Source organism: Coccinella septempunctata, chromosome 8, assembly GCF_907165205.1.
Source record: "Coccinella septempunctata chromosome 8, icCocSept1.1, whole genome shotgun sequence".
Taxonomy (NCBI): Eukaryota; Metazoa; Arthropoda; class Insecta; order Coleoptera; family Coccinellidae; genus Coccinella; species Coccinella septempunctata.
Window position 1 is genome coordinate 19,833,375 of NC_058196.1, and position 20,569 is coordinate 19,853,943.

Sequence of the window (20,569 nt, forward strand, 5' to 3'; positions counted from 1 at the left end):
GTTAAAAGCAAATAAAGGACAAAAATAATCGCAGGAAAAACAGAACAAGCGTAAAATGAAACTGAAAGCAAAAAGATTACTTACTTGAGGAACTTTTTTCACGATCATTAGCTAGCTTTGGATCATTGGCCACTGAAGGAAACATAAAAATGAAAAACAAAACCAAAATGAAATGAAAGGTGAAACATAAATAGATACAGAAAAGAGAGAAAGAGATAGAGATTACAACATGTATAAACGGTGATGAATAATTAGGTAAACTCACGTTCTTGATCTGAGCCATCTTCCGACTTATCATCTTTACTCTTCATGAACGGGAACTTTCTACTGAACGAAAAGTTCTTTTTTTTCCTATCTAGAGTTGATTGCTGAAAAGAAAAAGCATTTATTTAACACACGGTATTAACTTACTTTCTTATAAAAAAACTCATCTAATTGATCTGGTAAGACGTTTCCTCCTCACTTTTTTGTTTTGCACCATATTCTGACAGGGAAAACGAAAATGTTGGTTATGAGCCTACGGACCACAAGTAGTCTGCTATTATTAAGTTTTCCCGAATGTTGTTTCTAAATAAAACTCGGTTAGGCGCTTGGGCCGAGATAAATAGCACCGACGAGGAGATAACCGTTGTGATTCATCAACTTTTTCATAAATGAGTTTCGTTCCTAAGGTTCTATAATGTTTCTTTTGTGAATGACGCCTAAACGGCGATAAGAATTATTTAGTGGTGTTTTTCACGAGAAAGTTTCGTGAGAAGGTGTTAACCACTGGTCTACGATCGTAGATATGGGGGATGGGATTATCGATTATTCTTGTGAAAATTATCGCACAACCTTCAGTATTTACTATTTTCGTTTGCTCGTCTTTCTCGGAACCCTATTAAATTATTTTGAAACATAGAAGGAAGATGAACTCTATCACTCTATGTTTCATTATGTGGAATGAAATATGGTCCAAGGTTGTTTCAGGAAAGTGAAATTTGGAGTAATCGAATCTCGGTATCATGAAATCCTTATATCTTTGGTATACAGGGTGACAATTTCAAAACTTGCCAGGCCAATTATGTCGCAATAAGGATGTTTTCAGAGAAAATGCCGGAACAGGTCAATTTTTGTTCGGAGGGGAACATATTTTTAGTAGAATTGTGAGCCGAAATCTCCTCGACCCTAGGTTTAAGGGCTATCACCCCTAAATTCTCACTAGGGAATAGGGGGTGAAATTTACCTCAATTGAAAGATCACTTGTCCCCCTACATGAATACTATGGTTTGCAAATTTTTATTGATTCCTTGAAGTAGTTATAGGAGGTGACAATTTGAAAACTTTCCAGGATAATTATTTCTCGACAAGGATGTTTTCAAAAAAAAAAAGCCGGAACAGGTCAATTTTTAAAGAAAGGGAGATATATTTTGATAAAAATTGTAAGCCGAAATCTCCTCAAACCTAGATGTAGGGGTGTAGGGTATATTGGAAGACAATATGTTCCTCTACATAATGCTAGTATTATGTAGAGGGACATATTGTCTTCCAATTGAGGTATTGCTCACCCTCTATAATTATTATTGAGAATTTAGGGGTGACAACCCCTACACCTAAGATTGAGGAGATTTTGGCTCACAATTCTGCTAGAAACATGTCCCCCTCCGAATAAAAATTGACCTGTTCCGGCATTTTCTCTGAAAACATCCTGCATGTGGCAGGACTTTTTTTTGATGAGTCGAGAGCATTCGACTGTTTGAATTTCGATTTTATTCTGGCTAAGTTGTATAGCCTCGGATTTAGGGGTGTCTTTCTCGACTGGGTTAGAGATTTTCTGGAAAACAGGGACTTCTACGTTCGTGTAGGCCAGCAAGAATCTTCCAAATATCTGACGGAACTAGGAGTCCCGCAGGGTTCTGTATTGGGACCTCTTTTATTTATTTTATTTATCAATGATCTTCCTCTTTATGTTATTGTTTATGCATCGATCTTAGCACATATCAAAATAGTCTTGTTTGCTGACGATACTTCTTTTATAATTCGAGCATCCAGCCTTGTTGAACTCACAGCTAGGTGTGAACTTGTAGTGCGCTGTTTTACTGATTGGTGTTTTCGGAATTCTATAATCCTCAATATAAATAAGACTGATCTCCTGTACTTTCAGTCGCGAGATATGAATTGCCAGCTGAGCTTGAAACTTTCGACAGGTGAGTTGAAGAATTCCGATTGTGTAAAGTTCCTCGGACTGTGGGTTGACGGGGTTCTGAGTTGGAAGAATCATGTTGACTCAGTTTGTTCGAAATTGGGTAGTGCATACTTCGCCATTAGGAGTCTCAAGCAGATTCTACCAAAGGAATCTCTAATTTGTATTTATTACTCACTTGTCTTCTCTCATCTGAGTTATAACGTAGTATTATGGGGCGAGTCGTCTACAAGTTATCGTGTATTTATCGCACAGAAGAAGATCATTCGACTCATATTCAATCTTTCACCTATGGAGTCCTGTAGACCCTACTTTGTTGGGAGCAGATTGTTGAGTTTTCCCTGTATTTTTTTACTTGAATGTTTACTATATATTAAAAGAAACATTGGTTCACTGAAGAAATGCTCTGATTTTCATTGTTACAATACCAGGCATAAGGATATTCTCTGTATTCCAAAACATAGAACAACTAAATTTGAACACTCACCCATGTACTGTGGTATCAAGCTTTTTAATCATCTTCCAGAGAAGTTAAAAGTTTTGGAGTACAGAGAATTCAAGAGAGAAATAAAGGAGTTATTGATTGTGAATTGTTTTTATAGTGTTGGTGAATTTTTGAATTTTTCTATTGTTTGAGGTTTATGGATTTTTTTCATTTACTTTTCTTTGTTACTAGGGTATTAATCTATTTTTCTTAATTTTTCATTTTGTTTTCATTTCTGACGTGTTCTATACAGATGTAACCTGTCCTAAAGAATGAATAAAATTATTATGACTTTAGCCTTGCGGCTTTCACACTCCTCTCCAGAGGAAAATTCACTTATCCCAGATATCTTAGATATCAAAAGGATTAAGCTCTGTTGGAACCCTTTCCAGGTTTTCGGGCTCGTGGTGGTGGTCGGGTCCGGGTCGCTCCTCGCCTCCCCGCTGTAGGTTGGATTCCTGCTCCACCCGCACTTCCTGTCGGCGCAGACGGTGTTCCTCTGCATTCCCCATGTACTTGCGTACAGTTCTCGCCGTTCCGAGCAGTACCGCCTTCTGCATGACTCTATAGATATTTTCGTCCAACTGAAGTTTCCTCAAGTTCTCTAGTAGTTTCTTCGGTATCAGGCCTGTAGATGAAATGACAATAGGGATGATCTTGATATCTTTCAGCTTCCACTGTCTTCTGGTCTGTTCCTCGAGATCTCTGTATTTTGAAATTTTTTCAGTGTGCCTATCTAGAAGATTGTTATTATTTGGAATTGCCACGTCGATGAATAGTGCTCTGTCCTCATCCTTATTGAGCAATATGAGGTCTGGTCTATTATGGGTTATTTTCCGGTCTGTCAGAACCGTGCGATCCCAGTAGAGCTTGTGATGTTCATTTTCCAATACAGCATCCGGATGGTAATTGTAATAAGGAACCTTTTTTGAACTTAGAAGTTGGTGTTTTAGTGCCAATTCTTGGTGAAGAATCTTGGCAACAGCATCATGTCTATTTTTGTACTCCGTGCCCGCGAACTTCTGACATCCCCCGGTGATGTGCTGGATAGTTTCATGTGTCGCACAGCCATAACGACAGCTATCGTCCGCCACTGAGGCATCCTTGGCGATGTACTTCATGTAATTTCTTGTTGGAATCACCTGATCCTGGATGGCGAGCATGAAGCCCTCTGTCTCAGGAAACAACCTTCCGGAAGTCAACCAGTAGTTCGACGCAGATATGTCGACGTAATCATGGTTGACCTCGTTCTGGTGCCTTCCATGCAAAGGTTTGCCAATCAGTTTCTGCATTTTACTTTCTGCAGAGTGTTCGACGGTTTCCAAGTGATCCTGTTGTAGCTTTAACGGTGTAGAACTATCAGCAACACAAACTACTCGATGGAGTTCCGACGAAGCAGCCTTGGTCAGGAAATATTTTCGAAGTCCTTCAATTTCCTGGGACATACGGTTGGACAAATCAACAATTCCTCTACCCCCAAGATGTCGTGGCAGCTCTGTCCGTTCTATTGAGCTTTTGGGGTGATGTTTATTGTGTTTAGTCAGCATCGTCCTTATTTTTCTCTGTAGTGCTGCTAAATCGGTGGTCGTCCAAGAGATGATACCGAATGAATAGCTCAGCGCCGAGCAAGCGTAGGTGTTAATCGCTTTTATCAGATTCTTGCTGTTAAGACCAGTTCTCATTATCCTTCTCAATCTTCGGGTGAACTCCTCCGTTAATTCTTTCTTCATCTGGGTCTGATTGACTTTTCTTGCCTGTTTGATGCCTAGATACTTGTATGTGTCTCCTTCCTTCAATGCTTCAATTTCTGCACCTTCCTTGAGTTTGAACGTACCATCTTCTATTTTCCCTCTCGTTATGTTGAGCAGTCGACATTTTTCTAATCCAAACTTCATTTTAATGTCTTCCGAGAATCCTTCCACCATTTTCAGCATGTGTTGCATCTGTTTTTTGGTAGATGCGAAGAGTTTCAAATCGTCCATGTAAAGGAGATGATTCAGTTTCATCATAGTTCTACTGCCGCTTTTGATGGAAAATCCGTAGTCCGTAGAATTCAATCTATGAGACAAGGGATTCAGGGCCATGCAGAACCACAGAGGGCTCAGCGAGTCTCCTTGGAAAATTCCGCGTCTTATTGGAATAGGTCCTGTTGTAATGGAGCAATCTGTTGCTTTCATTTGAAGACTAGTACGCCAGGTTGACATGGCGTTTTTCAGGAACTTAACAATATTGGGATCCACCTTGTAAATCTTCAAGATCGTCAAGAGCCATTCGTGGGGTATAGAATCGAATGCTTTTTTGTAGTCTATGTACGCAGCGTAAAGATTCCTCCGCTTGGAGAACGCTTGATTGCAGATAACTGAATCAATTATTAGCTGTTCTTTGCACCCTCGGCTGTCTTTGGTGCATCCTTTCTGTTGCATGGCGATGATGTTATTCCTTTCGCAATGGTTGTGAATTCGATGTGAAATGCACGATGTGATTAATTTGTACATCGTTGGAAGACATGTTATTGGTCGGTATTTGGATGGGTCTTCTGTATTCCTTTGGTCTTTAGGTAACAGGTACGTTGTGCCATGTGTAAGGAATATTGGCATTCTTTCAGGATTGTCAATGACATCATTTATTGCGGAGGTCAATTTGTCATGCATGATCCAAAGTTTCTTGATCCAGAAGTTCTGTAATCCATCAGGCCCAGGTGCTTTCCAGTTGTGTAGTCCTCTGATAGCTGATTTTACTTCTTCAATTGTTATCTTGTCATGCTGCATCGGCTCATATTTTATAGCTTCAGATTTTTCATCTTCAATCCATCCGGTATCTCCATTGAACTGAGGTTTCGTTGATAATTGTTCGGTCCAGAATTGTTCTATGGCTTCCTTTGGTGGTAACTTTGCATTTTCTACATCAGACGAAGTAAGTGACCGGTAGAAAGTCTCTTCCGACTTTTCGAATGAATTATTGTCTCTTTTTCGGCTATAATTGCTTTTATATCTCCTCAGGCGTTCTGCATACAGACTTAACTTTTGCTTCAGAGTGTCGAGGCAGTGGTGAGCTGTAGCATTCTCCGTCTCTCGTTCTGTGTGTGTTCTGTTTCTATCCATGATTTCTTTGGCAGCTGTCACAACCTTTCTTCCGCGATTCCCGTTCAAGTACTCCGTCAGTCGTCCAATGTCTCTTCTTAGTCTCTCTGTTTTGTGTTGAAGACGTTTCTGCCATGGTGGCGCATGTAATTTGTGTAATTTTGGACCATCGTTGTTCGTTCGGCGAATTTTTGCCCCTATGATTTTAGCCGTCGTTAGCGCTGCACAGTAAAAAACTAGATGAAGATATTCCAATGAACTTCCATTCTGTAGATACTCAGGTAAAACGTCCTTATTCAAGATGTCGATTATGAGTGACAGTTTCTTGGATGTATTGAGTCGGGGAGGTGCTATTCGATGAAGAGGATCTGTTCCTTCCAGTTCGGCAAAGTATCTCCTCATCTCAGAGTCAACTTGTCGGTGGAGCTCATCCCTATCGTCCTGGTGTTTAGGCTCATTTGCTTTGCAAGATGGACTTTCAGTATCAATGTCTTCTGGGTATTGTTGCCCAGGCATGTGAATTTCATCAGAGGTGTTGGTGTTATTCTCTATTGCAGGCGGACGCTGAAGTTCTCGTTTAATTGCGTCGATTCGGGCCGTTGGTATGAGTTCATTTCTCAGAATTACGCGGTTCTGGTCTGCCACTCGTTGTTCAGTGACATTGAGATTTGGGTAGGCGTTGCAGAATTCCTCATGGAGCCTTTTCCTATAGTTGTTCGTGTTCTGCCCTAGTCCCGTGATGGAGTTATATATGCGCACAATAGTTTCATTCATGGACGTTGTCCACTTCATGCGCTTTCTAACTAACCCCGCTTGGGTGAGCACTGGCTGAATATCCTGCGCAGCACCTTCAGCGGTTCGAGTCGGCAATTGAATTGGACTCGATGGTTGCTGTTGTTGCTTTGGAGCTGTAGCTTCTTTTGCAGCAGGAGCCCGCTTCCTCAACATCCTGCCACCGACGTCCCGCATGCTGTCATGTCCAGCGCCGGCTCCAGACATGCCCTGACGATCCCCAGGCAGCGACTTGTTTCCGAGGCTTCTCGTAATCACCATTTTCATGGGTTTGTGCTCCCCTTTCTCGGTTTGGGTGAGGGGTAGAGAAATGAGAGCAGAAAGAGCACCCCTATGAAGGATGTGAAAGAGAGAGGAAGAAGGAATGGGACTGCGGACAGCAGGCGTGGCTGGCTGCACCGTCTACGTCGTTACGATGGCTATCTGGCAGGCCATCTACCAGATAGCTGCCAGGCAGGCCAGACATTATTATTATTATTATTATTGTCGAGATATAATTGGCCTGGCAAGTTTTCAAATTGTCAGCCCCTGTAACTACTTCAAGGACTCAATAAAAATTTGCAAACCATAGTATTCATGTAGAGGGTCGAGTGATCTTTCAATTGAGGTATAGCTCACCTCCTATTCCCTATTGAGAATTTAGGGGTGATAGCTTCTACACCTAGGGTTGAGGAGATTTCGGCTTACAATTCTGCTCAAAATATGTCCCCCTACGAATAGAAATTGACCTGTTCCGGCATTTTCTCTGAAAACATCCTTGTCGCGACATCCTTGGACTGGCAAGTTTTCAAATTGTCACCGTGTATGAAATATGTTCGATTTCGAACCCTAGATAACATGCTCATGAAGTTTCATCAAAATCAAATCAATCTAATTTTGACCAAGAAAAATCTATAAATAAACAGGGTGAGTCTTAGAGTCGAACAAATATTGTTGAGATCAAAAGAAACCCTTTTTTCCGAATCGGCTTGGTTTGGACGATACAGGCTGTTGAAAAACCATAAAAAAATTTTATTTTTAGTTTTATCTCACAAACGGTTCAATCGAATGAAATCAATTTCGGAATATATTTTCATTAATTTAATTAATCATTTTCAAAAACAAATATCACCAATGTTTCCAGTTTCCTCATTATAACCATCACTTTCCATAAAAATACAAAAAATTCAAAGAATCCAACTCTTGAAACTAAGTTGGACGCTATCTAATGTATATTTGAACGTTTCGTAAAATAAGAGTATTCTTCATATTTTCTCGTATTATGCGCCGTTATCGAGTATTTGATGTTCAAAAATTAAAAAATATTTGTGAAATTTGAAAAATTGGGTACTGTGGCTGAATGCAACTCTGTTCAAAAGATCCACAGTTGTATAGTGTCACACATTTAGCTAGTTATTATGAAGGTAGTTTTGTTTTTCCAGGGGTGGCACAGCTCAATATGAAAACCTAAAATGGCTTTATCTTTTTATCAGGGCCGAATCGGAAAAAGGGTTTCTTTTGAGCTCAAGTATTTACTGTTGAAATATTTGTACTAGTCAGAGACTCACCCTGTATAGTCCATTATTATCCTTCATTATTTTAATACCGTTCGTTATCGTTGAAGTTGCAAAACCACTCTTATTTCATACGAAAGAAAGCAATGATGCGCGCTTTATTCTTCATATATGTAGATTTCGAATATACCTAACATAATAGGGAATGGATCAGAGTAAGGCAGGTAAGTAATAAACGAATTAATTCGAATAAATGCATAACATCCGCAGATAATTAAATCAACGAATGTTACGATCTAAATCGAACTAACAAAGTACCATCGCTAGAAGTATTACCAGAAATTTCATTTCGTCAACAAAGAGTAGATGCTGACCATGGTTTCGGTCTTATTTGACCTCGTCAGAGCAACAAAACGCCTTCGTCAACGAAACTATATGAATTGCAGGCTCCTTTTATTGTATGTCAGTAGCGGATATGATGTAAAAATACATCGTAGCGACATCTGACAGAGAAACGGCAACCGACCCAATTCAATTTCCTAACTCTCAGAGCGAAGATAGCAGTGTGCATCCATATGCTTAAATCCCATATTGCAGATATCGTATATTACGATAATTAAGCAAGGGAAAAAGCGCGGAAAGGTTCGGATCATGGAAGTAACCGATCTGCCTCGGACATGGAAAATAGGGAATGGATCATGCCTTCAGAGTATGGCAGGTAAGTAATAAACTAATTAATTCAGATGCATAACATCCGCAGATAATTGAATCAACGAATGTTACGATCTAGATCGAACTAACAAACTACCATCGCTCGAAGTATTACCAGAAATTTCATTTCGTCGACAAAGAGTAGATGCTGATCCTGGATTCGGTGGTATTTGACCTCGTCAGAGCAACAAAACTCCTTCGTCAACTAAACTAAATGAATTGCAGGCTTCTTTTATTCCATGTCAGTAGCGGATATGACGTATAAATACATCGTAGCGACATCTGACAGAGAAACGGGGACCAACCCAATTCAATTTCCTAACTCTCCGAGCGAAGATAGCAGTGTGCATCCATATGCTTAAATCCCATATTGCAGATATCGTATATTACGATAATTAAGCAAGGGAAAAGGCGCGGAAAGGTTCGGATCATGGCATTAACCGATCTGCCTCGGACATGGAAAATAGGGAATTGATCATGCCTTCAAAGTAAGGCAGGTGAACAGAGGCGTAGCAAGCTCTTGTGACACCCGGGGCGGAATTTCAACTTGTCGCCCCCTAACATTACATATAACATTGTTGAGCCTTTTTGTTTATTATCATAATTACGAGTATGTATTTGAAGTGTTTGAAACATGGGAACAGAGGAGTGAAAGGAAAAATGTGAAATATTTCAATGAAAAAATCAGGTTTTTAGCACAAACTCAACAAATTATTTATCAGTATCTTTTCTTCGAGAACTTCAAACTGCAAACTGGGAAATAGTCTCATCAAAGTCGATCCCCCTGGCTACACCATGCTCATTAGATAAAATAGCCAAGCAAGCGAAGAGAGTCGAGCTTGGCTCATAGTAGATCTAAGATAACTTTTGATAAGCTTGGTAAACCCTAAGTGCTGATGTTAAATTTGGAACAGAATCTGGAAGCTCATATTCGACAATAAACTGCAGTAGTCTCAAAGAACTCCACTTCAGAGCTTCTTCTTCAGGAACGTTAGCCACATTGAAACTTCCTCAGACGTGGGATTTCTTTCAACATGTCTTCTGGAGACATTTCTTCATAATTCCCAACTAGACTTTCGACTAATTCCAGCAATTCAGTTTCTGAACTCTTCAGCAAGTTCTTGGCCTCCAAGATAGCAAACCTGAGTGATATCACTTTCATGGCTTGGCAATGAGTGTTTATTTCTTGTTGAAATAAATATAGATTTCTTTCTCCTGAATGTTCTTCTTTTGGCGGTAGGAATTTCCATCTCGTCACAGATACCTTTCGCAAATTCCATTGCCTTTTCCACAAAAATTTCCTTGTTTTCAATCAAAAAGGCCATTAAACTTCTCATTCTGATGAGGCATTTTTCGACACTGTAGGAATAAGTATCGAAAAGTGCCTCATAAGAATGAAAAGTTTAAATGCCTTTTTTCTTCTAGGACACTATTCCATAGACTCAAATAGCTCAAGAATGAAAAATTACATTCTGCAGTTAATAAAGTTTGAGCTGCCCTTCCAGTGTGAAGGGTCACAAAGTTCCTCAATGGTATATCGGCAATTTTCTTGAAACTTTTGAAAACAGGCTTAACAGCTTTATAGTGAGCACTCCACCTTGTCAGTCCTCCTGCTACTTCTCAACAGCTCGACCTTCACTAACTTACGAAACTGTAGATATGTAGATTACCTACCTCAGCCCCTCATTCTGTCCCATTTCGAACTATCAAAACGCATGGGAAAACATACTCACCCAAATTCCTAAATAGCTGCCAGATTGAAGAAGTAGAGTATAATCTGGACCACTGATTCAATATTTTATTTCTATACGATAAATAAAATAAAACAAACAAAAAAAACCATAAACGAGTAAATGACGCTTGCGTATTATTGCAGTTGAATTTAGGTTCTGACACTGGAAGAGGCAGGCGCAGTGGAAACATAATGGGTCATAAATCACTCCACCCGGACACTCGCCGCTACTACTCTATTCAGCCCATACTTCATGTTTCCCTCGCGACGCGATCGTATTCTTTGCTCAATGTTCCGCCCCTCGCTTAGTAGCCATTATACGCTTTATATGCTAATAGATAATTGTACTTCACCTACAATTTTAGCAATCGTACGTGAACTATATCTAAAATTGATCCGACTTAGACGTCCTAATCAAATATAAGCCTCTTGAGATACATTTTTGTCACCCCCACAGAGCTGGCACCCGGGGCGGTCCGCCCCCTCCGCACCCCCCTTCCTACGCCTCTGCAGGTGAATAATAAACGAATTAATGCAGATGCATAACATCCGCAGATAATTAAGTCAACGAATGTTACGATCTAGATCGAGCTAACAAAGTACCATCGCTCGAAGTATTACCAGAAATTTTATTTCGTCGATAAAAAGTAGATGCTGACCATGGTTTCGGTCTTATTTGACCTCGTCAGAGCAGCGAAACTCCTTCATCAACGAAACTAAATGAATTGCAGACTCCTGTTATTCCATGTCAGTTGATTTAATTATCTGCGGATGTTATGCATCTGAATTAATTCGTTTAATATACCTAACTTACTATTTCGAGTTAATCAACAATGAACAATAACTCTTTTTTATCACAAACAGAAGTACCAGTCGAAGATAGATCATAGAATTTAGAAAGGAGTACTACCCACCTTATCAGCAATGCTTGGCTGGTGGCCTTGAAATTTGACAGATCTATCACGTGCTCTCTGCTTCCTCTCCCATCTTCTCTTTGAGGGCACAATGCCCATACCCTGTTCATCTCCATCATTAAGTACCCGTCTTGCCTGCCACCATTCGTCGTCGCTCGCGTTGGTGACATGAAGTATATCGCCATATTGAAAGGCTAAACCGCGACTAGGAAGGCCATCATCTTTGATTGGGTCATAGTCGAATAAAGCCCTGCAGATTAAAATCAGTTTTGAATTATATCTCCCAAGAGATACCACTAATAGAGTACTGTGTGGTGTATGAATTTATTTTGAAATCTACAACATTCCATTTAATTAAAGATAAATGAATTATGATTCGACTCAACGGTCTTAGGAGGTAAATACTTCCTCTTCTATTCGAGCTTTTTTCATGTTGTACAACTCACAATTCAAATTCAAGGGGTCGCTTTTACAGATCACTGAACTACCCTTTTAAGGTCACGAATTTATAAGCATTCAAGCCTAATCTTCGCAAAATTTCAATTTTGATAAAAGCCTTCCATTAACGCAATGCGCAATGAATTATAATCATTTCAATTAATTATCCGCTGTCATCCTTGGACAATGCAATATATCAGGATGTCGAATTAATCTAATTTATAATTATAGTAACCGAATTAACGTGAGGAAAAGGACTAATTTGAATAGATGTCGCCGATAAAGTAGTTTTTTGGTATATTGTTTGTGGATCAGTCATTGGCCAATTAATGCGGCAAATATAATGGTAGGGTAGACACACTAACAGCACAATTTCTATTGAATTTACATGACTTGACTACTGTTGTAGTCTAACATTTCTACTACTCAATTATGTGATGTGCGATATAATTCTTTGTAATGTTATACATAGATATTGTTTGAAAAAAAACGAATTAGTATTGTGCTCTAGTTTGTAATGAAGATTCTCAGAAAGTAGATGAAGCTCTCTCTGCCTCAAGGTTGATTCTCCTAGTTGTTTATTAATATAAATCGTTTGATACTTTCCACTTTCCATGAAGATATAAATTCCGTTTGCCTTGTTCCTCGTGATTCATCCAATCAGAAACAGAAAAACTTTCAACTTTTCAAGACATTTTTCATAATTACGGTAGCTTTTCCGGAATGAAAGTTATTAACTAAAATTACAAACATTTGCCTCATTGCAGAAATGGAACTACGTACAGCTAGGTTGAATTACAACAAGAATAGATATTACACTCACCTGACATAGAGAGATCTTTTTTGTGATGTTCTGAGTAAGGTACCACCAGTAACCGGGTGAGCAATTTGCTGTTTCAGGTCATGGATTTTGGCTTCAAAACAGTTGTATTCTTCTGGTCGATATTGTACTACTATAGTTACAGTTTGACTCGTGCCCTGGAATTAACAATCGTATATGAGTAATTAGAATAGAAATGAATAAAACAAAAACAACATAATAATTTGAACGACACCATCAAGAAAACTATCAGATTCTTGTTTTTTTTCTCGTAGTATCTACATATATACTTTACTTTTAGAGATAGTTTATATTTTGGTAAGGCGGTTACATTCCACTCCTACCTTGAGGTCTATGCCCCCCCATCAGAGCTGTTCTCAGAAGTTCAGTGTCTGGGAGGGATTTAAGAAGGCCAAGTCTACTTGTGTAAAGAGGACCAGGCTCTCTGACAAATTGTCAATAAAGTGTCAGAAGTTTTTGAATTTTTTTCTCGTTTTTTCAATTCTCTACTGGATAACCACTGGTGGTATATCTATGGGAGATGATTCCCCAACATAAGGGTCCAGTAGCGTTCCTCGAACAACTGAAGAAGAGAAGAATCATCACTTGGAAGACTGGACCTGGTCGAAAGACCCTCCCAGTCAAAAGCAAGATTTGGTTATTATTAATCTGAGTACTGAAGGCATTTCTAACGACGAGGTTGATCCTCCACCGAGATCAGCACAAGATTTTTAACGCAGAGATGATATTCCTCCCAGTGCAATTGAAGGACAAGTTATGTAACTATGACTATTCATTTTTTTCTTCATTCATCATCAAGTTTTCGAATAAGTTTTATTATTCACTTTTTTTCTCATTTTCTGATTTGTTTTTGTTTCAGATATTATTTCGAAATGAAAAGAGAATAAATGAATTTTTATATCAATGGAAAAGAAGCCTTCAGTATTAAAAGCTTTTTCTGTAAACAAATTTGTCATCACTACACTAATCACCAGGAGACAGGGTTTTTTTACTGAAGTTTTTCTCTAAGCTCTTGTATCATACTCCAAATTGTATGGTACCCCGTTACAGTAACCTATGCTAAAACTCATACATATGCTATATTGTTTAATAACTAAAATGTATTGCTGACATTCAAAAGAATATATTTATTCTCTCATTACCTGTACCTTTCTATATATTCTGACGTTGGCCTCATGGGCTACCTTATCTATCACTAGATGTAGAGGAGTGAGATCATAGACCTATAAAACACATGGACGTGCCCTTTCAGTGAGTTTCAATAGCCACGAGTGCGGCCAACATGAGATGGAGCTAGTATGGGCAAGATGGTATTAATTTCCGAGCTATATTTGTATATTGGCGCCCGTTAGAGATAAAAACAAGTACCTATAATCGAATATAAAAAATTGAACGAATATTAGTATCATTTAGATTGCGTTTAATGATCCAATTAGAACTAAAGAGCACAATTTTTGCTTTCGGCAACTATTCCTTGGAAAATACAACAGATAAGTTCATGAAAAGTTTGTAAATAAATTGATTTGAATAAAAACAATCGAGCACATTTTTAGCCAACACAATATTCTGATTTCTTGTTCAATATCTGAAAAAAATATTTCATTGATCAATATTGATCAAAAGGTTGAAAAATAGACATTACAATCAGCATACTAATTTTCTCTTCTAATCTCAAGTGCTTCTTGAGTATTATTTTAGCTAGATGAGAAAAGAATTGACATACATTTATTGATTTGAAATGAATAATTCAACTATGATATATAATAAATCGATCAATACATTCGAAGTTACTATACCTGTGAAATTTCACTTTATCTGTCTTTTCAACTCATTTTGTACTATTAATTGCACTCTACGAGGACACCATTATTACTTTCATAATAGACAAAGGATACGACATTCAAAGTTGATCTAAAATTGATGAGAAAATTCTGAAAATTTCGATAAATACAAAGTTCAAACGAATGTTTTGCCCATACTAGCTCTATCTTATTTCGGCCGCACCCCCTCTCTCTCTACGCCGTGTCCATGTGTTTAATATGTCTATGAGTGAGATCTGTGTTGATCTCAAGTACTTTAATTGGGCACGTTCTCATAGCTCCAGTGATACAGGGGATAAAAGTGTCCTATTATATGCCAGATATTAAGATCTCGATGTTATTTTTGCTTCACTTGGCCAGTTTAGTCATTGTGTAGTGTACAGTTTTCTTTGTTATATAGCTTTAGCTATTTATCGGTTATGTTAATGTTTCCTTTCGTTTCTTCTTTATTTCGGAGAATAACTCTAGTATTAAGTGAATGAAAATCTAACAGCCTCGAGAGAGTTGGAAAATCATAATAAAACATCGGCGTAGTAAAAAAAGGCTAATTAAAACGTCCTTGTAAAATTATTCAAATCATGAATGCACCATGTGAAACTTCTGACGAATTCTGGCTGTATTCGAGATACGTTGCTTGCACGGAAACGGGATCATTCGATTTTCAGATAGAATATCTCAAAACAAAAATTTTGAAAATTTCAGAGAAAGTTATATTTTTCTAGCTCCATTTCCAGAGAGTAACACAATATAGGATATTAACGGATCCTGTTGCATGATTCTAGCTTCAGAGATGTGAAAAAGACCCTAGTGAGTTCTTCTAGAAACTAGAGAGCCGATCAGTTTGTCAAGATGAACTTTCAACTTGTACATACAATAGCACCCATCTTCGAAACTAATACTTCTGGATGGCTCAAGAACTGCCTTTTTGTAAGATGGCGAAATGTCATTATTTCAGGGCATTCTATCGTACATCCAACAAAGGACTGCACTTAAGGTTATTCAATATTACAGAAACTCTCGCTAGAACTTTTGCCTCTGTTCGGAATTAGTGTTTGTGAAATAATACATTCAGCGTAAAAGCCTTGTTGGGATATAACGCGAAGTTAAGTCACTCTCGTATAAAAATAGAGAAGTTGTTGACATTTCCTGTTATACTGATCTGCAACTTTGAATTCGCATGGGAAACTTCGAGTAACTCATGTCACGTGTCGTAGCACAAAGTTAGCCATCGCATGGATGTCGACAACGTGGTGTTCAAGTAAAAAAATTCAAAGAAACAGTTCAAGATTTTTGTTGCAAACAGAGGTCGTTTATTCCTTAGACAGCTTGCAAAAGCCATTTTTTCATTTTTGTTTGTGATATGTAAATTTGATAATTGTTATGGTTATGGGAAAAAGAGTCAAAGTCATTAGCGAAGTGCAAGAATTTGAAAACGAAAAAAAATTCATCGAAAATATAAGGTGATTTAATAATAATTTATGGTACTAGTGTGTTATGTTGAAAATAAGTCCTGCGAGAAGACTCAAGTGATTTGGGAAACATAACCCGCGAGCGGCATACAATGTTTTATCCAACAACTGGAATTATCGTTTTTTTATGAGATAATAATTAATAAGCTTTGTGATCAAATCGAAGCTACTTGCGTCTCAGTACCCTGTGAATGACAGAATGACTTGTCAGTGACTTTTTTATATTTTGGTCAAAGTATACTGTTTGTTTGGTTGCCACGGATATAATACTTTGTTAGCAAAGGATGGAAAATGAAAGAAACCGATGAAAATTACGTTCCTGAGGATATCCGGAAGAGGAAGAAGCAGCGATGCAGATTTTACTAGAAAAATCATAAATAATGACAGTCATAACTGTCATGTGTTGGATAAAATTAATTTGATATTCCATGGGATAACAACTTGTATAGTGGATGAAAATTATACACACGCATCCATTTTTGTATTATTTATTTCCTAAATACATCTTTCAGGTCAATCTCCGCATTTAAAACATCGACTTGTTTTTTGGATAAATGACACTTTTGTCACAAAGATAAAACACCTTAAAATCAAATGACGTATTTGAAGGAAAAGAAGCAAGATATAATTATACACTTGGCTGTTTCATGACAATGAATGGTTTGTTTTCAGTGAGTTCGAAATAGATATTTTGGGGAATATATTTTTTGTGTGTCATCTTAACATAAAGATATATAATCTATTTCAAAACCAATCTGGTCTAATTTATCACTAGCACTTCACATTTTCTTATAGAAAATTGAAAATGAATAAAACCTAGAACTATTATCAATCACTTGTTTATGTTGTTTTTTTTATATAACTAGGCTAGAAAATTCTTCATTTTACGAGAGTGAAAAATATTTCATCTTTTTCATAGTAGAGGCACTCGTAAAACAGTTCACATAAAATCTTCTCTCCTGCAGCAAGGGCAAGTATTATTTATTTTGATCCAGTCAGTGATGCAAGCATAGTGGAATTCATGTTTACATTCTGTTATCAATACTAGTCTACTCAAACCATCCATACATATTGAACAGTTGTCATCAGTGCTGAAAAATTTTTCTTGGAAATTAAACAGCAATACAAAAAAAAACAAGTAGAGGATTCAGGAAAGTGATAAAAATCACTCAAGCATATATCACATACAGTGTGTTGAAACTTCATTAATTAATTTACGAGTAAACTTTAGTTTAGTGTTTGATGTTTTTGAAGTGTTATCAAAAACATGCCTTTCGTAGAGTAGTAAATGAAGAATTATCTGACTTAAAATCACAATAACAAAAATCAATTAACATTTGATACGTCCTTCATCTTTCAACAATCAGTAGGTACCCTACGAAAAAAGCATGTTTTTGATAACACTTCAAAACATCTGCCTATGACTGCTAAGTGCATGGGCGCCCGCAGAAACCCGCAGAAATTTTTCTCAGGGGGGGCAAAATATCATCTACGATTAGTTTTACTGAAAGAAAAATTTCTCTAACGGTGTCTATCAGAATCTCAGGGGGGGCCGTGGCCCCCCCTGGCCCCCCCCTGCGGGCGCCCATGGCTAAGTGTATGTCATTGAGCTTAATACTTAAGTTCAAAAGTAAAAATAAGATTTCATCCCTTTAATGAAAAATGAATAATAATGATTACCAAATCATACGTAGCAACAAAAGGTCAATTACACACCGTATCTCTAAATTGTGGCGAAAAATTTTCAAGTTAGATTTTGAAGCAAAACTTAACACGTTGACTGTCCCCATTCTAATTTTTTTTTCACCCCCCACGTCCAACACATTTATCCAAAGAGAAGGGTTACTTTTGAGTGATGAAATATATATTCTATGAAAAATTAATTCTGCAGCCATTTAAGGAAGTGTTCTTGTTCAAAATCTTCAAGTCCAATGGAAGGCTTGATGCTGACGTTTCTTGAATCACGTATGATTAATTATGATTGAGGCTATTAATACATATTTCTACAAGACGTTAAGCCCATATGAACCGACCAAACTGCAGCGTTCATGAAAAGTAACCATATTTATCTTGAACGTCAAATGAATCAATGAATCACATACGACTCATGGACTCCTGGCGAAAATTTTTATGTATCATATGTGACTCATGGGACAGTCAACGTGTTAAGAGGGGTCTTTCATAAAAAAATGTCTTCAATACTCATTTCCTCCATATAGACCCTTTGAAGTTAGGGCAAAATTGTCCATTTTATATCTCTGTGAAAAAACTATTTAGAAGAATGACGTTAAACGAAAAAATAAAGCTAGCAAAATCATAGAAATGTCATTACAAGAGAGTAAAAAAGCAGCCCGTATATATTTCTGCATCAGAACTTTAAAGTTGCCTGCATTTTCATATTAAAAAAAATTATTGTAAAAGAAGAAGTTCATCTGAAACCTATGTCTTGCATTCTTTTCATTAAACTGTTCCTTTGATCACTAATAAATAAAATAATAGACTCACAGTTTGTTAATTACGGATGCGTAAAAAATTCAATCTGCTACATAATGACATTCTCAAAGAGAAATTGAAAAACAATTGTAATAAATAATAATAAACGAACTATTTGATGATAATTTCGCCCTAACTTCAAACGGCAAAATTAGCATTCAATCTTACTCGTATTGATTACGGCTATTAAGACACACTCTTTTCAGGAAAATTTACTTCATTTATAATAAAAAAATGGATCGGTTCTAGAATTTTTCTACAAAATTATAAAATACCGGTTTGAATTTTGTATGTTATTTTTTACTCACTCTATATAGTGAAATATGGGGATGTGAAAACAGAATATTTTTGGTGTGATTTCAAAATGGGACTACTTACCTAACGTTTCTCTCATCACGACATTCTATTTCGGTCCGTTTTGGTTTATTTCGAATTTTAGCACTTTCGTTATTATTTGAAAACATACAACTTCTCAAAAGACAATCGTAAATGACATAAATGCTGGACAGTCCAGCAATAAAAAGTAATAACATTTCAGAATTTTCAAAACGATCATCTACCAGTCAGATCGAAAACACAAACGTTAAAATCTTGGTTATTCTCTGTCGAGTGAAAACGGGCTGAGGCATTTTTGAGATAGTCCGGGGAACCAATATAAACACAATTATGATCTATTCGAAAATAATCTCCGCAGTAATGTCAACCAACAAAAGAGGTGTGGGAACTTCCTAAAATATCATAATAAATATATATCTCAACAAAAGAATTAATCGATTGAATGAGCTCGTGTTGATTCAGACTAATTTGTTAGACGTCACGATGTACCAGGTATCTGCTGGATATTTCAAACTATGAAAATCAAACAATGTAATATGTAGACTGACATGTGCACATGATATCGTTTCTTCGACGATTTCTTGGACCACAATATGTTGGGTATCTAATCTGACACTTGACTCGTTTTGTTTATTCTATGATGAATTATAAATCAATGCTCTTTTCGAAGCAATAAACACAAACACGTTCACAAGGAGAATGGATAGGTGGTGTTCAAATCATAAGTAACTACACTGCTCAAAAATTGATGAGGATCACTGACCTTATATATACGATGAACAGAGATCGAAGCATGTCTTCTAAACAAACAGTTAGAATACAGGTACAAGTAAATAATCCTTCTTATACAGGGTGTTGCACGAAAAATTCTACAGGCTTTCAGTGAAGATGCAGGACATTTTGGGGAGTGTGAATCAGTATCCCAACTACAAATATTCGTTTAATACGTAGAGAATGTTTTCGACAAAACAAAATTTGGTATGGCAGAGATGAACTAAAAATTTTTTATTGAATATATCAATAACAAAGAACCTACAATAAAATTCACCATGGAAAAGATAGAGCAGGATAATAAAATTTCATTCTTGGATGTTTCAATAAAAAAGTTTTCAAATTATTTTGAAACGAGCGTATTCCGAGAAAAGACACACACTAATAGATATTAAAATTTTTATTCCAATCACCAATTGAGTGTCAAAACTTTATGAAAGAGCGCATTTGATTTCCTCTACACCCGAAATTAAAAATAATTAAAATTGAGTTAATTAAAAATTTCTTAGGGACACTCAATACCCTGCAGATTTTATAGAGGAAACAATATTACATTCAATAAGAAAAATGTCTAACCAAAACCATACTGATTATCAGGAACAACCAAGAAATCGCCAAGAACAACCAAATTTATTGAACGTTATTTCTTATGTTAATGGACTTTCAGAAAAAATGAGGAGAATCGGTTCCTAATTCAACATAAGAACTTGTTCAAAACACAAAATGAAATTCTACACTTACAAAAACTGAAACAATGAATGAAAAACAAAATAAATAAATTGTATTTACAACTTTGCGTGTCTATTTGTGGTAAAACTTATACAGGTGAAGAGTCTAGACCTCTAGAAATAAGAGGGCGCGAAAATAAAAATAACATTAAAATATAGAGAAATTAATAAATCACAAATTGCAGTGTGTTCTAATGCAGTAGACCACGTGATGGATTGGAATAACACTAAAATTTTAATGACAGAACCGGATCATTATAAACGAAAAATTAAAGAGTCCATGTA

At 37.0% G+C, this 20,569-nt stretch overlaps 2 protein-coding genes across 9 annotated transcripts in view; both read right to left on the bottom strand.

Annotated features, from left to right (window-relative positions):
* LOC123319500 (disks large 1 tumor suppressor protein) overlaps nt 1-20,569 on the bottom strand; it is a 693,102-nt gene that overhangs the window by 13,894 nt on the left and 658,639 nt on the right. For 6 of the 8 annotated variants that reach the window (XM_044906516.1, XM_044906514.1, XM_044906518.1 and 3 more), the window contains 4 exons: nt 12,650-12,804; nt 11,389-11,638; nt 266-368; nt 85-132 (listed from right to left, as the gene is read on the bottom strand). In XM_044906516.1, coding sequence (XP_044762451.1) covers nt 85-132; nt 266-368; nt 11,389-11,638; nt 12,650-12,804 — 556 coding nt within the window. The remainder of the gene's footprint in view (nt 1-84; nt 133-265; nt 369-11,388; nt 11,639-12,649; nt 12,805-20,569) is intronic. The other 2 variants (XM_044906517.1, XM_044906515.1) reach the window with 1 other exon arrangement.
* LOC123319514 (E3 ubiquitin-protein ligase RNF4-like) lies at nt 16,432-19,485 on the bottom strand. The gene is made up of 2 exons (XM_044906535.1): nt 18,828-19,485; nt 16,432-17,047 (listed from the first exon to the last, which is right to left on the bottom strand). The coding sequence occupies exons 1-2, from the start codon at nt 18,980-18,982 to the stop codon at nt 16,897-16,899; spliced, it is 306 nt and encodes a 101-aa protein (XP_044762470.1). The 5' UTR covers nt 18,983-19,485; the 3' UTR covers nt 16,432-16,896.

Bases quoted from the DNA above. Each gene is read 5' to 3' on its own strand.
- LOC123319514 (XM_044906535.1), bottom strand. From the start codon at position 18,982: ATGTTATTACTTTTTATTGCTGGACTGTCCAGCATTTATGTCATTTAC. The intron at 17,048-18,827 runs GTAAGTAGTCCC...AAAATTTTTCAG, and splicing joins CGTGATGAGAGAAACGTTAG to CACTGATGACAACTGTTCAA.